At 50.4% G+C, this 21,899-nt stretch overlaps 1 protein-coding gene across 1 annotated transcript in view; it reads right to left on the reverse strand.

The window, feature by feature from the left end:
* The window catches only part of NT5C1A (5'-nucleotidase, cytosolic IA), a 204,853-nt gene extending 189,826 nt beyond the window's left edge, over window positions 1–15,027 (reverse strand). Inside the window, exon 1 of the mRNA XM_086955757.1 lies at window positions 12,766–15,027. Coding sequence (XP_086811883.1) covers window positions 12,766–12,999 — 234 coding nt within the window. The 5' untranslated portion in view covers window positions 13,000–15,027. The remainder of the gene's footprint in view (window positions 1–12,765) is intronic.
* Window positions 15,028–21,899: the final 6,872 nt, after the last annotated feature.

Consider the following 21,899-nt stretch of genomic DNA (forward strand, 5'->3'; position numbering starts at 1 on the left):
CTTAGTTTTGACAGATATTTTGGGTAAAAGGTTTACACTATAGAAACCTCTTATAGTTAGGCCCTCTTAACAAGTGTTATAGTCTTATGTGCAAAATGTCATTTTGTACATATTTTCCATTGTATGTCTATATACCTAAAAGTTGCTTTGTGCAGAGCTGATTACAGCGACGAACCATTGGCAAAGGCTGTAGGCCTGATTTGATCATTGATAAACGTTATGTAAGATGCCAGAGGTGTAACCATTCATTGTCAAATGTTGGAACAAAAAGGAGGCCTTGCACATTTATTGTGAAAAGGGTATGCTAAACCATAGACCTTTAAGGAAGGCTTGCCAGTCAGTCTTTTAAAACCTGCAGACAGATGTTCTGTTGCGTGGACTCTCAGAGAGTTCCTTACTAGGCAAGGGCTTCGGGGTTGGTTATCCTCAGGGCCCGACTGGGAAACCAAAGCAGCCCTGGCAGTGTTGTCAGACCAGCACACAAACGTTGCATGAAGTCAAAGCAGAAACAAGCTTTATGTTACAGAGCTCTTTGTGCACAGTTATTCAAAGTATTCTAGCATTCACATGCTAGAATTAAAATGGGAGCAAGAGGCTAGAAATGCAATAGTTTTTTGTTTTTTTTTATAAAAGAATATAATCAACTATGCTGTACAGAATGAAATATGCAGAGTATATACACGGAGCGCAGATGACATGTGCTGCATTGTATTTTATTTTTTTTACCGTTTTTTATAGCGCGAACTCGATCCAAATAAATTGGGAGTGCTTTACAAAAGCACCAGGTACGTTACACAAGATTATATTTATTTGTGTTAGGCACGGGGAGATTAAGTGATTTGTCCAGAATCACGGGATGTTGAGCCGACGCCGGGACTCGAACCTGGTTCCCCATTCAGCAGCTTTGACAGTTACAGGCTCATGAAAGATGACAGGTTGGAGGCACTAATAGAGACAGTTTGTAAGTGTTGTTAGCTACAGCGTTTTGTCGTTTGAACAGCACGGAGTGAGGCGTCAATTTAAGAGTATGCGGTTGGGGTGCAGCCAAGGAAAAGAATAACAGCCAATGTCCTCCGTTGCTTCCCAGGGCGGCTCGTGCTGAACGGAGCCCGGAAGCTGCTCCCACAGTTACTTTGTATTAAGAAATGTCTTCCCAAATCAAACAATGAGAGGAGACTGGCCCTGCCCTTCCCTGGACCTACCCTCACTCCCCCTCTGAACAAACTCAGTCCTGCCCTGACATTGCACTGCCCTGAAGCACCTCGGCGCACTCCTTAAATAACCCTGCTGCTTAAGTGTCTCTGTCCTACCCTTGACCTTTCTCTGAACTGTCCCAGAGCTGTCCCGAGCTACTCCTGAAATAGGCCTGCCCTGACTTTGCCCCTGACCTATCCTTCAAAATGCCCCCAACCTACGATTCAATCAAACCCAGACCCTCAACCACACTAGCCCCGCCTCTGAAATACCTGCCCCGACCAACCACTGCCCTTGCCTCTGACACCATCTTTCCCTGCCTTTAAATTATCTCTGCCCTGCCCTGGACCAACCTTCGAACTACGCGAATTCTGTCCCATAATTACTCCTGTACTGCCCTTGCCCTGGTAATACCCATACCTTGCCGCTGCCCCACCGCAGCACTGCCCAGACCTGCCGCTGCCATGCTCCTGAACTGACATCACTTGCATTTAACTTACCATTAGCCCTGACCAATCCCTGCCCAAAACTGCCCCTGCACGCCTTAGCCCCCCTATTGCCCAATGCTAATCTTCCCTGCTCTCCCATGCCCGAGTACTTCCCAACCATCATTACTGCCCTGCCACTTCTGCTCTATTACTGCCCTGCCCCTTTACAACCCCTGTATTATATTTGTAATTGCATTTGTAGTTGAACTGCATCAACATCTCCTTCTCAGGATCTCCATGCCAGTGGGGGTGCCGGCAGGGTGAGCGGTGCCCATGGGGTCCTCTGTGTCAGGCCCAGGAAGGATTAGCAGGCGTGCAGTACCAGGTCTACCAAGGATCGAGAAAGGCGGGCCGGCATATGGCAGGAGCACTGGCCCCCACCCGTTCTCTGTGGTGGGGCACGCCCCGTCTCATCACAATGATGCGGAGGGCGCGCCTGAGCATGGATTGGACCCTGTGTCTCTTAGTGACCCAGAAGTGATTGAATCACTTCCGGGTCACTGGGAGGCAAAGGCTACGCCGGTTAGAACCGGCCAGGCTATTGAGGGGTTAAAAAGACAAGGAGCGCGGGAGTCTGCCTCTTTGACTCCGCGCTCCACCGCCTGCCCCTCCCAGCCTCCAGAAGGCTGTAACTCTTTTTCCCCACTCACCATCCCCTAAAGCAGATGATTGGTATTGTGTTTTATACAGGTTGTTTCACAGGTTTGTTCCAAATGTATATGGATGACAGGTGTGTCGTACTAATATGTATTGTTCCTTAGAACTTTATCCCGTTTACAGGCCATCAATCGTCGTATTTATTGCTATTCCTTGGTCAGGCGGTAAGGTCATGATTGGTGAGCAGTACATTTAAGGTCCTTAGAGGGGGCAGCGCCATTCTTGAATGGGGTCGCCCAAGGGGAGGGACAAGTGGTGTCTCCTAGAACTCCAGAGGCAGTACAGTCGGTCAGCTGGATGGGTGCGGGGGAGGAGGGAGTCATGCTTTCTCTAGGCTGGTTGGCCAACCCGCACGTGCACAATGACGTCAGTAAACGGCGCAGAGATGCAAGGGCTTCCTTTAATGGAGTTAATAGAGCGTACGGGGGTAATCGGGGGGGGGGGGAGTACCCTCACGGTAAACGGGCCCTCTGCGCATGCGCACGCCTACTGGAAGGCGTGGTTAATTGATAAGGATCTGACATCAGTTAGTGACCTTGCCATAGGCCCAAATAGGATACGCAGAAAAGTTATTACTGTATGATTATGGTTGATATGTTAGATTCGGATAAGAAATACCTTGTACTAGAATTATGTTAAGGTTAGCCATCTGATATCTGTATATATCAATTGTAATCAAATGTCATGGAATGTTTTCTGCATAATTGTGTAAATATTGTTTATTTCAATTTTCATTTTATTTCATGTTTTAATAAATACGGCCGGTGGTTACATGACCCCTGCCTTCCAAAGAAATCCTTCCCATGTTAAATTTTTTATGTTGGTTAACAAAAGGGGGGGGGGGGTATCCCTGGCCATAACAGTACAAAATTCACCAGGGGCACAATTCTAGGTCAGGCAGAGGTCGCGGTACAGGGCTTAGCATGGGTCACAGTTCGAGAAATGCGATGTCACTCAAGATGTCCGGTAACAGGCCTACAACACCTGACCCAGCGTGAAAGGCAGTACCGAGCCAGTGCTAAATTGGTGCCGGTGTTTTCCGGTGCTCAGCATCTGCACTTATTTGTAAACACCGAGAAGTATTTATGGGATTACACCACATGATGGCGCTGTGTCTATTTTCAGCTGAATCTATCAATGCAATGTTTATTTAAAAATGATTTAAAAAATGAGCACTTAAGTAATACTGCTACTGACATTCGGCAGCAGTGACAGAGAGTCTAGGAGCCTGTGCGGCAGGCTGGCCATTGGCACCAGGAAGCCAGAGCATGTAAAGGACCTCGTTCCAGGCCCAGCATATTGTCTAGGACCAAGCCAGATACAACCAACTCACACGCTCAGGCCAAGCTAGGACCAAGACTACCTCCCATCATCGCACGCTCTACGGACCAGACTCTGCTGAAATGCGGAGTCTCAGGCAAAGCACCCCGCGTTGTGAAGGCCAGCGAGAGCACCTTGAAACCTAGAGATAGGGCCAGGCTCCCTGACCTAGAAACCTGGGAATCCGTCCCAGCACCCTCAGCTCTGAGGACATGGTGAGCTCCCTGCAGTCTGAGACCAGGCACGAACTTGCACCCTGCAATCTGTGGCCCCAGATCTGTATCCCTAACTCCGAGGCCCTAGATTAAGCACAGGGCACTCTCAGAATCGTTTCCATCACCCCACAGTATGAGGACAAAGCACAGCCCTCTCGGCTCAGACGTGAGGACAGGGCTGGCACCCTGAGGCCCAGGGACCAGGAACAGTATTCAGAGCTGAGGACAGGGGCTGGCACCCTGAGACCCAGGAACAGCATTCAGAGCTGAGGACAGTGGTTGACACCCTGAGACCCAGGGACCAGGAACAGCATTCAGAGCTGAGGACAGGGCTGGCACCCCGAGATCCAGGGACCAGGAACAGCATTCAGAGCTCAGGACAGGGGTTGGCACCCGGAGGCCCGGGGACCAGGAACAGCATTCAGAGCTGAGGACAGGGGCTGGCACCCAGAGAACCAGGGACCAGGAACAGCATTCAGAGCTGAGGACAGGGGCTGGCACCCTGAGGCCCGGGGACCAGGAACAGCATTCAGAGCTGAGGACAGTGGCTGGCACCCTAAGGCCCAGGGACCAGGAACAGCATTCAGAGCTGAGGACAGGTCTGGCACCCTGAGATCCAGCGATCCAGGAACAGCATTCAGAGCTGAGGACAGTGGCTGGCACCCTGAGGTCCAGGGATCAGGAACAGCATTCAGAGCTGAGGACAGTGGCTGGCACCCTGAGGTCCAGGGATCAGGAACAGCATTCAGAGCTGAGGACAGTGGCTGGCACCCTAAGGCCCAGGGACCAGGAACAGCATTCAGAGCTGAGGACAGGTCTGGCACCCTTTGGTCCAGGGATCAGGAACAGTATTCAGAGCTGAGGACAGGGCTGGCACCCTGAGATCCAGGGATCAGGAACAGCATTAAGAGCTGAGGACAGGGGCTGGCACCCTGAGACCCAGGGACCAGGAACAACATTCAGAGCTGAAGACAGGGGCTGGCACCCTGAGGTCCAGGGATCAGGAACAGCATTCAGAGCTGAGGACAGGGGCTGGCACCCTGAGACCCAGGGACCAGGAACAGCATTCAGAGCTGAAGACAGGGGCTGGCACCCTGAGGCCCGGGGACCAGGAACAGTATTCAGAGCTGAGGACAGTCAAGTCAAGTCAAGTCAAGTCAAGTCAAGTCAAGTCAAGAGATTTATATAGCGCGCTACATACCCAGAGGGTCTCAAGGCGCTTGAAGGAGGGTGGGGAATTACTTCTCGAATATCCACGTTTTAAGTTGCTTTCTGAATGCTAGGTGGTTCTGAGTGATGCGAAGGTGAGTGGGAAGTGAGTTCCAGGTTTTAGCTGCCAAGTAGGAGAAGGATCTCCCTCCCATGGTGGTTTTGTTGATGCGAGGTACAGTGGCAAGGGCTTGGTTTGAGGATCGTAGCTGGCGGGAGGGGGTGTAGAAGGACAGTCGTGTGTTGAGGCATTCGGGTCCAATTTCGTAAAGTGCTTTGTGTGCGTGGGTTAGGAGACGGAAAGTAATCCTCTTATTGACGGCTGGCACCCTAAGGCCCAGGGACCAGGAACAGCATTCAGAGCTGAGGACAGGTCTGGCACCCTGAGATCCAGCGATCCAGGAACAGCATTCAGAGCTGAGGACAGTGGCTGGCACCCTGAGGTCCAGGGATCAGGAACAGCATTCAGAGCTGAGGACAGTGGCTGGCACCCTGAGGTCCAGGGATCAGGAACAGCATTAAGAGCTGAGGACAGGGGCTGGCACCCTGAGGCCCGGGGACCAGGAACAGCATTCAGAGCTGAGGACAGTGGCTGGCACCCTAAGGCCCAGGGACCAGGAACAGCATTCAGAGCTGAGGACAGGTCTGGCACCCTGAGATCCAGCGATCCAGGAACAGCATTCAGAGCTGAGGACAGTGGCTGGCACCCTGAGGACCAGGGATCAGGAACAGCATTCAGAGCTGAGGACAGTGGCTGGCACCCTGAGGTCCAGGGATCAGGAACAGCATTCAGAGCTGAGGACAGTGGCTGGCACCCTAAGGCCCAGGGACCAGGAACAGCATTCAGAGCTGAGGACAGGTCTGGCACCCTGAGGTCCAGGGATCAGAACAGCATTCAGAGCTGAGGACAGTGGCTGGCACCCTGAGGTCCAGGGATCAGGAACAGCATTCAGAGCTGAGGACAGTGGCTGGCACCCTGAGGTCCAGGGATCAGGAACAGCATTAAGAGCTGAGGACAGGGGCTGGCACCCTGAGGTCCAGGGATCAGGAACAGCATTCAGAGCTGAGGACAGGGGCTGGCACCCTGAGACCCAGGGACCAGGAACAACATTCAGAGCTGAAGACAGGGGCTGGCACCCTGAGGTCCAGGGACCAGGAACATCATTCAGAGCTGAGGACAGGGGCTGGCACCCTGAGACCCAGGGACCAGGAACAACATTCAGAGCTGAAGACAGGGGCTGGCACCCTGAGACCCAGGGACCAGGAACAGCATTCAGAGCTGAAGACAGGGGCTGGCACCCTGAGGTCCAGGGACCAGGAACAGCATTCAGAGCTGAGGACAGGGGCTGGCACCCTGAGGTCCAGGGATCAGGAACAGCATTAAGAGCTGAGGACAGGGGCTGGCACCCTGAGGTCCAGGGATCAGGAACAGTATTCAGAGCTGAGGACAGGGGCTGGCACCCGGAGACCCAGGGACCAGGAACAACATTCAGAGCTGAAGACAGGGGCTGGCACCCTGAGGTCCAGGGACCAGGAACATCATTCAGAGCTGAGGACAGGGGCTGGCACCCTGAGACCCAGAGACCAGGAACAGCATTCAGAGCTGAAGACAGGGGCTGGCACCCTGAGGTCCAGGGACCAGGAACAGCATTCAGAGCTGAGGACAGGGGCTGGCACCCTGAGACCCAGGGACCAGGAACAACATTCAGAGCTGAAGACAGGGGCTGGCACCCTGAGACCCAGGGACCAGGAACAACATTCAGAGCTGAAGACAGGGGCTGGCACCCTGAGACCCAGGGACCAGGAACAACATTCAGAGCTGAAGACAGGGGCTGGCACCCTGAGGTCCAGGGACCAGGAACAGCATTCAGAGCTGAAGACAGGGGCTGGCACCTTTAAACCCAGGGACCAGAAACAGCATTCAGAGCCGAGGACAGTGTCTGGCACCCTGAGACCAGGACCACGCTAAGTACTTTTGGCTCAGAGCTGAGAAAAGGGTCTGGCACCCCGAGTGAGACCCTAGGACAAGTGCAGCACTGCAGATGTCTAGACCTGGCTCCAGCACTCAGTCTCCTGAGGACCGTAGAGCGCCCTAAACGTTAAGAAGTCAGAACCAGTGCCAGAGGCCTGGGCTAGGAGGATAAGAGGACTCTGAGATCGTGGCCAGTCCTAGCATCGGCCCTTGACCATAGGACTAGGCACAGTGTGCTCAGGCGTCCCAGCCATTAAAACATCCTCGGCTCCAGGGACCAAGACAAGCATCCCGGGCACAGACCAAGCCCTCTGATTGTAGGACATGGCCCAACGCCCTGGGGTAAGAGGAGAAGGCCCAGCAACCTAAGGTATAGGGAGCCAACCTAGCACCCCCAACTCGGAACAACCAGGCACAGAAGTCTCTGCTGGGACCCCTTGACCAGAAGTGTGGGGCTGAGGAGGGACAGGAATAATAATTAAGAGATACCTGTGGAACTTCAATAGGTTGGACCGTACGTCAGCTGCCTCCTGTGCTATGTTCTATCGGGTTAGTCTTGACGTCAGAAGGGCTCTGAAACAAGGATAGTTTTGACGTCAGTAATAGTCTGCACTAAGGTATTGTTAGATTTGAAATGTTATTTCCGTAATGCGCAGATTCTAAATGCCCTTTTCGCTATGCTTAAACTCTATTTTGTGTTAAGTTAGCATTCATGGCACCATCTTTATTGGCGCCATTTTGTTTTGTAACCAAGATTGAGTTTCTGTCTCATAATGCTCGCCTCAGCAGAAGGCTGCCCAGCTTGTACTACTCAAGGTTGAAGCTTTGCTGAACTAATGAATGTACCATTTAATTTGTGCATACCTTTGCTGTTAGAAAGACCCGTTCCCACATCTTAGAATGGTAGGCAATGGCCGAGCGACCTTAGGGTCGAGATAGCATGTTCCCAGCCCTGTGCTATACTCATCTTTGTGTGTCTTCTTTGTTCATCATGGCATGAGCTGGAAAATTCCAGTTCGGGCAGGTCTTTAGAGGTGTTTGAAATGTATATTTTGTGTTACCGTGTAGAAGGGGGCAGTCCTTCAGCAGTCATCTCAGGAGACTAGTCCGCCTGGGCTGTGCTGCAGGGTTTTAGCAATAAGCTAACTGGTTTGTATTCTCTACTGTCTTTTCAGCTCTTAATTTATTAGGAAGGCAGAGAGGTGGTTGTGAGTGACCCGGGTGACCCTAATTGGGCCACTTCCTTCATTTGGCGCCCGAACAGAAACTCCACCAGGTGACCCATCCCGACTGTAGTCGGGTTGTGGAGGTCAGGGTTGCATCTGGTCGGATGGGCGGATCGGGGATCCCCACACGACCGAGCTTGGTTCTCGGGGCTGCCCCGCCTGTCTGATCGGGAAGCTCCTCATCTAGAGGTCATCCCGGCTGGGGTCCTGAAAGGCGAAACCCTTGGAATCGGCCGTTTGGTCCGAAGAGTCAGCAGTGGAGAATAACTTTTTTGACTTGTGTGCACCAGGTGAGTTTTTCTTGATTCCTGGTGAAAATGGAGCCATTTTGAATAATTTGTTCATGTACGGCCTGGAGATCATTTCTTTTTTTGCTTTAAAATAGATAGGTCTGTGGATCATGTTGGAGAAAGAGGGTGTTTGTGGAATCTCTGCCAAGCGACTTGGTAATTTGGCCTCTCTTGAAAATGCCTGAGGTTTGGCTAGTGTTTGAGATTCACGATGGGGAGTCTGATTTGAAGAATTGGTGCGGTCTGCTGTTGGGTGCTAGTAGCGAATTTTCTGTGTATGTTTTTGGTAAAATGCTTTGTTTTAGCAAGTTTTGCTGTTTTGGGTGCCGTTGTTCCTCTGCTGATGCTCGCTTGGGGGTGAAGCAGCCTGAGCCTTCGGAAGGCACCCCGAATTTTTGATATGTACGTCAAGCAAGGCCTTGGTCACATTATGTTTAGTACACTATGGCACAAGTATACTAGGGACAACGATGAGTTGCAGTGCCCTTTGACGGGTACTTTTGATGAACAAAACTTGAATTTCCTGCAGGATAAATTGTTTGCACAAAGGAGCAGGCAGTCTATGTTTGACAATCTTCAGATATGGCAAAAGGAAGCTAAGCAAAGGCGGATATGGGCAGAGAAGCAGTAATGAATGTAATATTTATTGTTGCATACCTTTGCTGTTAGAAAGACTGTGGTAGTAGATTAGATTGTTAATAGAGTTTAGAATGTATTAGTGAATTCTACCCACACAAAGCTTTGCACACAGGGAAACCGGAATACTTAGCCTCCAAGCTCAAGAAAGCGGGTCAATCCAGAAACCTCAGAAGCTCAAACTCCCTACTACTTATCCCCCTGAAAACCCGGAAACAAAAAACCGCAACTCGCTCTTTTGCGGGCAACGCCACAAAAATCTGGAACTCCATCCCAGTGGACATCAGAACTACCCCTTCCTTTCCAGATTTCAAGAGCCGTCTCAAAATCCTCTACCACAAACGCGCATTCCCGAACTCTACCTCAGCTGCTCACTCTGTAACTCTAACTACCTCAAAGACACTACCTCAAACACGCCCCTCAGGCGCCAAATAACTTTGTTAATCTCCTGAACTTGTATGAATCTTTTTTGCTGTACTGTTCCACACTTGTTCCCTCCAGATCGATTGTAAAGCACTCCGATACCCTCGGGTCTGGCCAGCACTATAGAAAACTCCAAAAATAAAAATAAAATAAATAAAAATGTATTATTTTGTATGTCTTTAAATGTTGTTACCTGTTCCAAGTTCTGAAGATCAGCTGGGTTTCAGTTACACTGCTGATCTTCAGAGGGTGGATGCTTCAACAAACCACTCTTCAACTACAACTGGATTTTCTGGATTTATTTGAAGAACTCACTACAACATATTGGCGACAAGGATGGGATTTATTTGTGTCTTGAAGGTATAGCATTTTTTTAAATAATTCTGTGAGAAAATCCTTTAACTTTTCCCAACTCCTTTTTAAAACATTCTTGTGCCTATAAAGAAGTTTTTGCGTAAAGTTTTCGTAATTTTTTTAATCATTTTTAATAGTTTGTAAATCCTCTACAAAACAAACTTGTGATTTTGCATTGGGACGCAAGGTAATATCAAATTTCCCTTGATGTTTCCATCCTAATACCTGCAACCCATCAACAGCAACATAAACCTTACCACATATGTTTTTTTGTTTGAACGTAATATCAGAAATGAAATACCCTAACATTTCAATTTCTTTGCCTCCAAAACCATACACACGAACATCATTTGGATTCTAGTTTCTTATTTGTCCATGACTTGTAAAAGAAAGAATCAGCGATAATTGTATGGAGAGAGCCAGAATCTGCTATAACTTCTATATCTTTGCCTTCAACAGTAATGATAAACATGGGAGAAACATAAGGTTCGGAGTCAGTCATCATCGGTGTGAGAAACTTGACCAAATTTATGAGTTTCAGTTATAGACAGAATTTTGTTTTCAAAATCAGGCTCAGAAATCATGTCTTCTTCAAAATCCACATCAGATAAAATAGCCACTCTCTTGCTAGATTGGCAATATGTCCCAAAATGGCCTATTTTTTTACATTTGAAACATTCTTTGCCTCTTGCTGGACGATGTCTAAATTGAAATGAATGTGACTTTGAACCACACGATTACAAAACAATTTTCCAGAATTAGAATATTGTTTAACTTGAGTTTGATTTTGTGGAGTGGATGTATTTTTAACAAATTTGTTTTTAACATAAGTAGATTTAACATTCAAGTCTTTTAAATTGACAGCTGCCACTTCAGTAGAAACGTTGTCAACATTAATGGTATTAAAAGAAATAATAGAACGTTCTACACTTTTCGCAATCTGAATAGTTTCTTGTAATGAGGGATTGCGTTGTCTTAAAAGTTGCTCTTGAATCTTCTTATTAGAGCAACGAATAATCAATTGATCACGAATATATTTATCTACTTGATCTCCAAAATCACATTCAGCTGCTAGGACTCTTAGACATTCAACACACGTATCAACAGATTCATTTAGTAACTGATGTCTGGTATACAAGTTATATCTCTCCATAACAATATGAGGTTGTTCAGAGAACCCCTTCAATTGCTTCTGAAAAGCAATCATAATCACCACTCTCCATCCCAACTGGAGTAGGAGATGGTGGTAAATGCACAAAAACATCTTCAGCATGGCCTCCTAAAGTATTTAAAAGAATTCCTGTTTTTCTTTTAGCGCTAAAGCTTTCACCATTAATGGCAATTAAATCATTTTCAAATTGCCTGTACCACTTTTCCCATTTCATGCTGGGTTGATTTGGACCTGAATAAAAAGGGGGTGGAGGGGTGCCATCTTCAGAAGGTGGATGCTTCAATAATGTATTATTTTGTATGTCTTTACATGTTGTTACCTGTTCCAAGTTTTGAAGATCAGCTGGGTTTCAGTTACACTGCTGATCTTCAGAAGGTGGGTGCGTCAATAAACCACTCTTCAACTACACCTACAACTGGATTTTCTGGATTTATTTGAAATACTCTCTACAACAAAGACCCGTTCCCAAATCTTAGAATGGTAGGCACTGGCCGAGTGGCATTGGGGTCGAGATAGCATGTTCCCAGCAATACTCATCTTTGTGTGTGTTCTTTGTTCATCATGACCTGAGCTGGAAAATTCCAGTTTAGGTGAGTCTTTAGAGGTGTTGGAAATGTATATTTTGTGTTACCGTGTAGAGGGGGGGTGGGGGGTGGGGGGGCAGTCCCTCTGCAGTCGTCTCAGGAGACTGTTCAGACTGGACTCTGACACAGCGTATTAGCAATAAAGTAACTGGTTTGTATTGTCTACTGTCTGACCGACTCTTCATTTATCGGCAAGGCAGGAGGTGGCCGTGCGTGACCCGGATGACCCTAATTTAGCCACTTCCTTTCCTTCAGTATATTGGGCCAGACTAGGTATTGTTAGAAGTACCCTGGGAGACTTATATCAGGCTCCTTCTTTTTCCAGAATCCGTCCATAGTAACTTATTCCAGGAAGCCATGTGTCCAACCTGCATCCGGTGCCCCACTGACAGCCCACAGGAAGCCTCCCCCATCCAGAGCTGAAAGCAGGTCTTTCACAGTGACACGCACTGAGCATGCGCAGTAAGTTTAGCTGTGTTTATATTTACCTTGTGCTGTTTAAATCACGACACTTGGATGTCGTTCTCTTACACCCTGTGGGGATGCACTACGCAGCACTTTCTTAGCACAAATAAAACTAAGTAATCTATTTCCAACATCTGCTTGTCACATATGGCAGGCTCACTCTAGTTTGCGTGGCGCACGGATTTGATTTCACATTTTTAACGATCGGGGTGTTTTCTTCTATATTTTACTAGCAAGCCTAGTTGGACGCTGGTCCAGGACCCAAGAGTCGTAGGGGTCATCTTAACGTACAGCTTCACCCAACATTTCCAGAATCGATGGCATTGGCTACCTGTCGCTCAGCATGGTTTGGTCTCTCTTCTCTTCAACCTGCGCTCTCACACGTCAATAAAATACCATCCCTCTCCCACTGCTTGTACTAGCGCCTGGATATCCATTCGGCCCCTGGTGGCACTATACGGAACTTGAAGATACTACATAGATACATGACGTGTGTGTGAGAGAGAGAGAGAGAGAGAGAGAGAGAGACCTGCACGCGCGCGCGCTGATCTTATTTCTTACCGATTTCGGCTTCTTGGTGGGGGTCAGGTTATCATAGAAGTGTTTGGCTTCTTCCCAGGCCGCTGCGCCCCCGGGCCGTGCCCCTCCAGGCTTCGTTTCCTCAGTCTGTATCCCCCCAGGCTGGGCCCTGCCTTGCTGTGTCCCTCCAGGCTGGAGCCTGCCAGGCTGAGGCCCGCCAGGCTGTGTCCCTTTAGCACCACCGTCTTTGGAGTCTCTCGTCCCGGCTTGAATCATTTCCCTGGATCTCTCGAGGTCCTCAGTGCATTGGTGGAGGGGCAGCAGCAATTCGGGTTCACAGCAGCAGTCACTGTATCAGTGGGATCAGGTCCAGTCGTGCTGAAGCTGGCGCAGTGGGAGCAGGTTTAGTGGTGCTGAAGCTGTATCAGTGGGGGCAGGTCCAGTGGTCCAGTGGTGCACAGGATGATGCACTGGGAATAAATTTAGTGATGAAGAGGCAGTGTACTGGGAGCAGAGCTTCACCGGTGGGCGCAGTGGGCGCAGGTCCAGTGGTGCACAGGCGGTTGCACTGAGATCAGGCCCAGTGGTGCACAGGCGGTTGCACTGAGATCAGGCCCAGTGGTGCACAGGCGGTTGCACTGAGATCAGCACTGAGATCAGGCCCAGTGGTGCACAGGCGGTTGCACTGAGATCAGGCCCAGTGGTGCACAGGCGGTTGCACTGAGATCAGCACTGAGATCAGGCCCAGTGGTGCACAGGCGGTTGCACTGAGATCAGGCCCAGTGGTGCACAGGCGGTTGCACAGGTCCAGTGGTGCACAGGCGGTTGCACTGAGATCAGGCCCAGTGGTGCACAGGCGGTTGCACTGAGATCAGGCCCAGTGGTGCACAGGCGGTTGCACTGAGATCAGCACTGAGATCAGGCCCAGTGGTGCACAGGCGGTTGCACTGAGATCAGGCCCAGTGGTGCACAGGCGGTTGCACAGGCCCAGTGGTGCACAGGCGGTTGCACTGAGATCAGGCCCAGTGGTGCACAGGTGGTTGCACTGAGATCAGGCCCAGTGGTGCACAGGCGGTTGCACTGAGATCAGGCCCAGTGGTGCACAGGCGGTTGCACAGGCCCAGTGGTGCACAGGCGGTTGCACTGAGATCAGGCCCAGTGGTGCACAGGTGGTTGCACTGAGATCAGGCCCAGTGGTGCACAGGCGGTTGCACTGGGATCAGGTCCAGTGGTGCACAGGCGGTTGCACTGAGATCAGGCCCAGTGGTGCACAGGCGGTTGCACTGAGATCAGGCCCAGTGGTGCACAGGCGGTTGCACTGGGAGCAGCTTCTCTTGTAGTCTGTGTGTTAGCGCAGCGGTTGCTGGTTCTTAGAGGGGAGGGAGGTGCAGTTGGAGCAGGTAAGGCGGTGTTAAGAACAGGTTCTTTGATGCAGTGGTTGTTAGTGCAGGAAGGACCGGTTCACTGTGCACCAGGAGTGCAAAAGATGCTTCACTTAACGAGTAAGGAGAGCTCACTTGATAAGTCGCTAGTGCAGGGGGGACCGGTGGGTCTCTTGTGTTGTTGCAGCAGGTTCCCCGATTCTGGTGGATTCACAGCAGGATCCCTGGTGCACAGGCGGGTGCAGTGGGAACAGATTCACTGACACAGAGGCCGGTGCGATGGGATCTGGTTCACTGGTGCCGTAGGAGTTAATGTAGTAGGTGGGGGTTTGCAGTAGGAGCAGGCGCATAGAAACACATTCACTGGCACCGTGAGTGTCGGTGTTGCAGGGGTAGGTTCACCGGTGCAGTGGGTGCACTGGCAGCGTGATAATGGTTCACGCGCAGGTGCCCTGATGCACGGGGGTAGGTGCCCTGATGTACGGGGGCAGGTGCACTGGTGCAGCAGAGGCTGGCAGAGTGATAATGGTTCACGAGCAGGTGCCCTCAAGCACGGGAGCAGGTGCACTGGTAGAGAGATGATGGTTCACGAGCAGGTGCCCTGATGCACGGGGGCAGGTGCACTGGTGCACGGTGGCTGGTGCACTGGTGCAGCAGAGGCTGGCCCGGTGGTAGAAGCTGTTTAGTAGGTGCTCTAGGTGCAGTGGATGCTGTAAGCGCGGATCGGTGCAGTGGGAGTTGCAGTTGATGATGCACACGTCTTGTAAACAGACACACTGAGCCCCAGTCTCGGTGCATTAGGCGTTGGCAGTGCCTGTCCAGTGCAGTAGGCGCTGTGCGCTGCCGGTGCAACAGGCGCTGTCGGTGCAGCGGAAGTTGCAGCAGTCATCGCTGTATATGGGCAGAGGGGCTGACGGTGGCATCTCTTTATATGGTGTCTCGGGCCCAGGGCTCCCGGTTACTGGATCTGCCAGGACTGGAAGGGGGGGGGGGGGGGTTGAGCAGGGAGCGCAGAGAGTTTAACTCTTTCCACGCTAAGATCGTGAGTGGAAGCCAATATGCTGCAGGAAGCGGAGGGTGTGTGTGGGGGAGGGGCGTGGTTTCTGGTCTCTGGGAGAGATGTCTGTCTCTTCCTCCCAAGGTCAAGTGCAGCCGCCAGAGGCTGTGGCATTAATCGGAGCTTTTTGCCCAGAACCGATGGGAAGTGAAGGGACGGGTCTACGCGGAATACGGCACCCCTGGTTCTATATTTAACGGTGCAGCGAGAAATAGCGCGAGGTGGGGGACTGGGGGGGGGGGGGAGGGGGGAGGAGGGTCGTCGCATGGTGGTGGCGGGTCACAACAGCGGACTAAGGTGGTGTATGTGGCAGGTTCACGGGTTTCCCCCCTATAGCCCACCCCTAGGGATTAGGGTGACCAACTGGCATTGGTGCAAATTCAGGACGGTAAGTGTAAAAATTCAGGACAAAGGGTCAAAATTCAGGACACAAATTCAGGACAGGAGGTCAAAATTCAGGACAAAACTTCTGGACAGTTGGTACGTTTTACAGGCACATCAGAGGTCGCGCAATAGTATATAAGTAAGCCCAGCCATTTCCAAACATATTCAACCATTTGCAAACCTATCCATCATGTATCCTTCCATCTATAATTTCACTCATCCATTCCCTTCATCCATCCCCTCATCCATCCTTTCACTCATCCTCCATTATCCATCCATCCATCCACCCTTTCACCCTATCCATCTGTACACTTATCCATCCACTCTTCATCCCATCCATCCATTCACTCACCCATTTACCCTTTCACCAATCCAGCCATCCTTTCACTTACTAATCCTTCCACCCATCCAGTCTTTTAGTCATCCTTCCATCCTCCCTTTCTCTCTCCATCGACCCTTTCACTTAGCCTTCCTTCCATCCATCCACCCACCCATCCATCCATCTACTCATCCACTCATGAATCCATCCATTGCCCCTATCACTCATCCATCTATCTATCATTTCACTCCTTCACACATCTATTCATCCATTTGTCCATCTACCCTCCCTTTCACTCACTCATCCATCCTTACACCCACCCTTTCACTCATATGTCCATTCATTCACCCTTGCACTTATCAATCCATCAATCTATCCATCATTTCACTCCTCCACCTACCCCCCATCATCCAGCCACCCACCATTCACCCACCCACTCATCCTTTCACCCACCCACCATCCAATCCACTGATCCATCCTTTCACCCACCCACCATCCACCCACCCACTCATCCATCCATCCTTTCGCCCACCCACTTATCATCCATCCATCCATCCTTTCACCCACCCACTCATCATCCATCCATCCTTTCACCCACCCACTTATCCATCCATCCTTTCACCCACTCTCCATCCATCCATCCTTTCACCCACCCATCATCCATCCATCCATCCATCTGTCCTTCCCCTCATCATCCATCCATTCATCCCCTCATCATCCATCCGTCCTTTTCCCTCATTATCCATCCATCCTTTTCCCTCATCATCCACCCATCCTTTTCCCTCATCATCCATCCATCCTTTTCCCTCATCATCCATCCATCCTTTTCCCTCATCATCCATCAATCCATCCATCTGTCCTTCCCCTCATCATCCATCCATCCCTCCTTTTCCCTCATCATCCATCCATCCTTCCCCTCATCATCCATCCATCCCCTCATCATCCATCCTTTCCCGTCATCCATCCTTCCCCTCATCCATCCTTCCTTTCATCCATCCTTCCCCTCACCCATCCATCCATCCCATCCATTTATCCTGCCCCTCATCCATTTATCCTTCCCCTCCATCCATCATCCTTCCCCTCATCCATCCTTCCTTTCATCCATCCTTCCCCTCACCCATCCATCCCATCCATTTATCCTGCCCCTCATCCATCCATCCATCCTTCCCCTCCATTCATCATCCTTCCCCTCATCCATCTTTCCCCTCATCAATCATCCAGCTACCCTTCCACCCATACATCCAGCTATTTACATTTTCTCTCCATCCTTCCCCTCGCTCATCAATCCATCTATCCTCTCTCATTATCCATGTATTCAATCTTTCATTCATCCATTCACCCTTTCACTAATTCATCCAGCCATTCACACATCCATTCACTTACTTACTCGCCCACCTTTCCATATTAATTTTGAGCTGAGCCCTTTTGCAGAAGAGGCCCATCAAGAACTTCACCCTCGCTGCAGGAGACATTCCAGGACTGGGACAGAAGCCACCCAGGGCGGAGACAGGATCCACCACAGGGGGGACAAGAGCCATCACAGGCGGGGGTGGACTGGAGCCACAACATGGGGGACAGGAGCCATCACAATCGGGGGGGGGGGACTGAAGCCACCACATGGGGGACAGGAGCAGGAGTCATCACAGGAGAGGGAACGTGATCCACCAGGGTGGGCACAGGGGTGGGCATGCACTATTCTAGTATCATCTTGGGCTTCTCGCCCCCTCCTGCACAAGACCACGAGAAGACAGGCTCTCTGTCCAAAATGCCATCCCCCACTGTGATATACAGTACTTACAGGAGATACTCGAAGAGAACTGATTGAACTGATTGTCCTCCATACTTTGTTAATCAGTGTGGGTGCGATTGGGCCATTTCTTTATTGTATTACATTATGCATGTTTGAAGAACCGAGGTTTGCTTACAAATTAGTGACAGTAATTAAGCTCGGTGAAGAGAAGCAGGTGCTGCCTCGGTGTAATCAGGGGTGTAATCTGGCAGAGTCTAGGATGTTTGGGGCCCTGGGTAGAAATGGAATGTGTGAGCCCCCCTCTAAACAGCAGATACAACTACAAGACGCATTCAAGGCTGTTTGCATGTGAATGGATGCCCCCTGCTCCTGAACCTGCAGCCCCTCCCTCTGTCACCTTCGAGCACCTCTTAACAGCTCATCAAGGGCTGGAGGTGTGAGGGTTGCCATCCCGCTGTGCCTCTACAGTGCTGCTGGGGGTCGGAGCTTTCATACAGCATCGGAGTCAAGAAGGGAGGTGGGGGCAAGCTGTGCCCGGTTAAAATTACGGACAAATGGCGTCCGTTAAAGAATCCTTCACGGACAACGGACAGACAGCCAAAATTACGGACTGTCCGTGAAATTTACGGACGGTTGGTCACCCTACTAGGGATACCTGCCAGGGACGAGAACGCGGAGGAGGAGGGGTAGGGGTTGTGGGGAGGGAGCGCTGAACGTCTTGGCGCTATGCCACAGGCGCGGATAGCTGTACAGAGAGGGTGGGAGTCAGGGGCCACTATGGGAAACATCAGGAGATGGACTGCGGGATCCATCAACACAAATAAACACCCGAAGGGGGACAGGCAAACAGCGGGGCCAAATAAACTTCGTCCTGAGAAATGCGATAAAGGAATTGGGAAAGGGGGAAATCACAAACCAAACATGAGTGTCATGAAACACAAGGGTGGGAGTATCAACAGTGAGTAAGGGGGCGAGTATAAAACAGTAAAGAGAAACGCAGAAGAGAGGCAGTCACCAGCTATGGAACTTGGAGCCAAAACAGCCACAACCACCCGACTATGAGAACCGCACATAAAACAGGGAGTGTGGGTGTCACAACCATGAGAAATACAGGAGAGAGGCAATCAATCACCAGCGACGGCAAGTACATGGTGCCACATGCCATGCATCACCACACCAACTATGCGAAGCGCACAGGTCAGGAGCATAAGGACAGGGAAAAAACTCACACATCATCGCACAAACATGGTGCCAAAAACCAACCATGGCCAAGTCAGGAGGAAGGGTTGGTCAACTAATTACGAGCAGCACAGGGGGATAGACCAGCCGTGGTGGAAGGTAATGTAGTGGTGACACTAGAACAATCATCCTCCCTACAGCCCCCAATTCCAATTGATTTGCACCTATTTTGGAAACTCACCCACTCAAATTTACAAACTGGGGGTTTCATGGTTTCCGTGTGGTACCTTTCCAAGCTCTACTCACTTTAACTTATCACTTTTATTTTCGGGAGATATTCTTTGGCTTTTCCAACTGTATCATTCATTTCCTGGTGACGTGCTTTTATCTTGGGACAATCCTCGGAGAGGACTACGTGCCGCGCGTACACCTGAAGCAAGCAGCTTAAGAGCACAGTGCTGGACAGCAATGTACATAAAATGTTGGAAGAACAACCTCAGTTTGAACTGGTTCTAAATAATAAGTCATAAGGACTATCGATTTTTAGAAACTGCCTTTAAATATTTAAATATGATTGGAAGATAAAGGTAAACAATGATAGAATTATAGAATAAAAATGTATTTGGGAAAACTTGCAGACATTTGTTTTGTGTAGTATTCTCATGTTCTACACCTCGTTAGGGTCCTGCTTAATGTAGTTAATCGTCCTCTTCCAGGATCCCACTACATTGTCCCTATATATCATAGCTTAGTCCACCCGTCCTCAGCATCCGCCATCATCACACCAACATAATAAATACCCCGCCCTTTATTGGTATCCCAGTGAGGAATCCACATGTCGGATAACTCACGTGGCGCCATCCAACACCTGCAAGTTTGAGTACCACCTCAAAGGATCCCAAATGAATTCCAGCTGGGATGGCGCGACATCAAGGAAGCCTACGCATCCATCATGTCCTTGCAAGATGCCAAGTCGGCCAGCTACTGCCTGGTCCTCTCTCTCGTCCACGCCACTACTATTCTCCATTTACCCAACAGCAATGATAGTGCTGCATACCTTTTTTTGCGGGTATCTCCTGTACACACCTCAATAATGCCTGCAGCGGTGTGGGTGCCAAGGTGACCCCCGCCATGTTACCCAATATCTCAAATATTTATTCCCACAATTCAAAAACTCCCACAAACACCACGCAATGTGTATTAAGTCAGCCACCATGGCTCGACCACATTATTATTATTTATTATTTAAAACAGTTGTAGAGCGCAGCTGTCACCTGACAGGTATCCTGGCGCTGAAGCTCACTCCTTAGGATGGAAAGAGACGGGAGGCTAATAAGAGAGTTAGCAGTGAACGGTATTGGGGAAGAGCCAGGTTTTGATTCGCTTTCTGAAAGGCAGGAGTTGTGGAATTTGGCGAATGTCAACCGGCAAACTGTTCCAAAGTTTGGCGGCGGCCACTTTGAAGGATCTTCCCCTGGTCCTTACCTTGTTAAATCTGGGTACCGACACAAGGCAGGCTGAGGTGGATCGGAGAGTTCTGGTGGGGGTGTACCAGGAAAACATTTTTTGTAGGGATTTGGGGCCCGTTCCGTGTAGTGCCTTGAAGACAAGGCAGAGTGCTTTAAAAGCTATTCGCTGCTTCAAGGGGAGCCAATGTAGCTCGGCTATGGCTGCTGTGGCCGAGGATCTCCTGGTCCAACCCAGGGCCAGTTTGGCTGCAGCCGACTGGACTCTTTGGAGTCTGTCCAGTAGAACAGCTGGGGACTCGAGCAAAAGAGCATTACAATAGTCAAGGCGACTAAGGATAGTGCACCTGACTATTAGTGCTCGGGCCTGGGCGGGGAGTAATGGCATGATTTTACGTAAGGAACGCAGTAGGGCCGAGCAAGTAGAGACTGTTTTAGTTACCTGTGTTTCCATGCTGAGGTTGTTGTTTAGCATAACACCCAGATTGCGGACACTAGTGACCGGCTGTGGTTTTTCTGGGTTTTCCGGGGGCCAGAATTCTGTAGGAAATAGGCGAGGAATCCGGCTCCCCGAGCAGAACAGGACCTCGGTCTTGGAGGAATTGAATTGCAGGGAATTCATGTGCAGCCAGCCGGCTGTGTCTCTTAAGCAGTCATGGAACGATTCCATGGGGATTGAATCCTCCCCTCCCAGGAGAGGATGAGCTGGGTGTCGTCCGCGTAGTTTACAGTTTTCAATCTGTGGGATTTGATTAAAGTGATCAGTGGTTTTAGATATACATTAAAAAGGATCGGGCTGATGGACGAGCCCTGGGGTACTCCGTGAGGTACTGGGGAAAAAGCGGATTGAAAAGGGGGGAGGGACACAGCCTGTTTCCTATCTCTCAGGTATGAATGGAACCAGAGCAGGGCGGTGCCGTCGACCCCTGCCTCTCTGAGCCTCTCCAGCAGAATCACATGGTTAACCGTATCGAATGCGGCAGACAGGTCCAATAAGATCAAGGCTACTGCGTGGCCCCTGTCTGCACGCATCCGAAGTTCTTCCATGGCTGTAAGCACCGCCGTTTCGGTGCCATGGGCTGGGCGAAAACCAAATTGGAGGTCATCCAGGATGTGGTTCTGCTCAAGATGTGTCGAAAGAAAGGAGCTAACCCAGCGTTCCACCACTTTCGCTGGAAAGGGTAGAAGCGATATAGGTCGAAAATTGGATAGACACTCGGGGTTCAAGGAGGGTTTTTTTAGCAGCGGGGTGATGAGTGCTTGCTTCCAGGGGGTGGGGACAAATCCACAGCACAGGGATTGGTTGCAGATCCTGCGGAGGGTGTGGAATAGTTCAGTTCCGCACGCTTTCCAGGTTTTAGGGGGCAATGGGTCGAGGGGGGACCCAGAGGTGATTCCGTGTGCCAGTCTCTCGAAATCTGCTTCGGGGATAGGGGGGAGAGCCTGTAGGCATTCTCTTGGTAGGTGTCCTGGGCTCGGCGGCTCAAAGTTGGTAATAGCGGCTCCGGGGGAATTTAGGTTGTCTTGAAAAGGGGGAATTGCAAGATTCTCCACTATGCCCTTCTTTCCAGGTGGTCACCCTAATAAAGGCTCAGGTGTCCAGTTGAAACAGGATGGCGGGGGATGAAGGGCACAGTAG

This window comes from Lissotriton vulgaris, chromosome 2_1 (assembly GCF_964263255.1).
Source record: "Lissotriton vulgaris chromosome 2_1, aLisVul1.2, whole genome shotgun sequence".
Classification (NCBI taxonomy): domain Eukaryota; kingdom Metazoa; phylum Chordata; class Amphibia; order Caudata; family Salamandridae; genus Lissotriton; species Lissotriton vulgaris.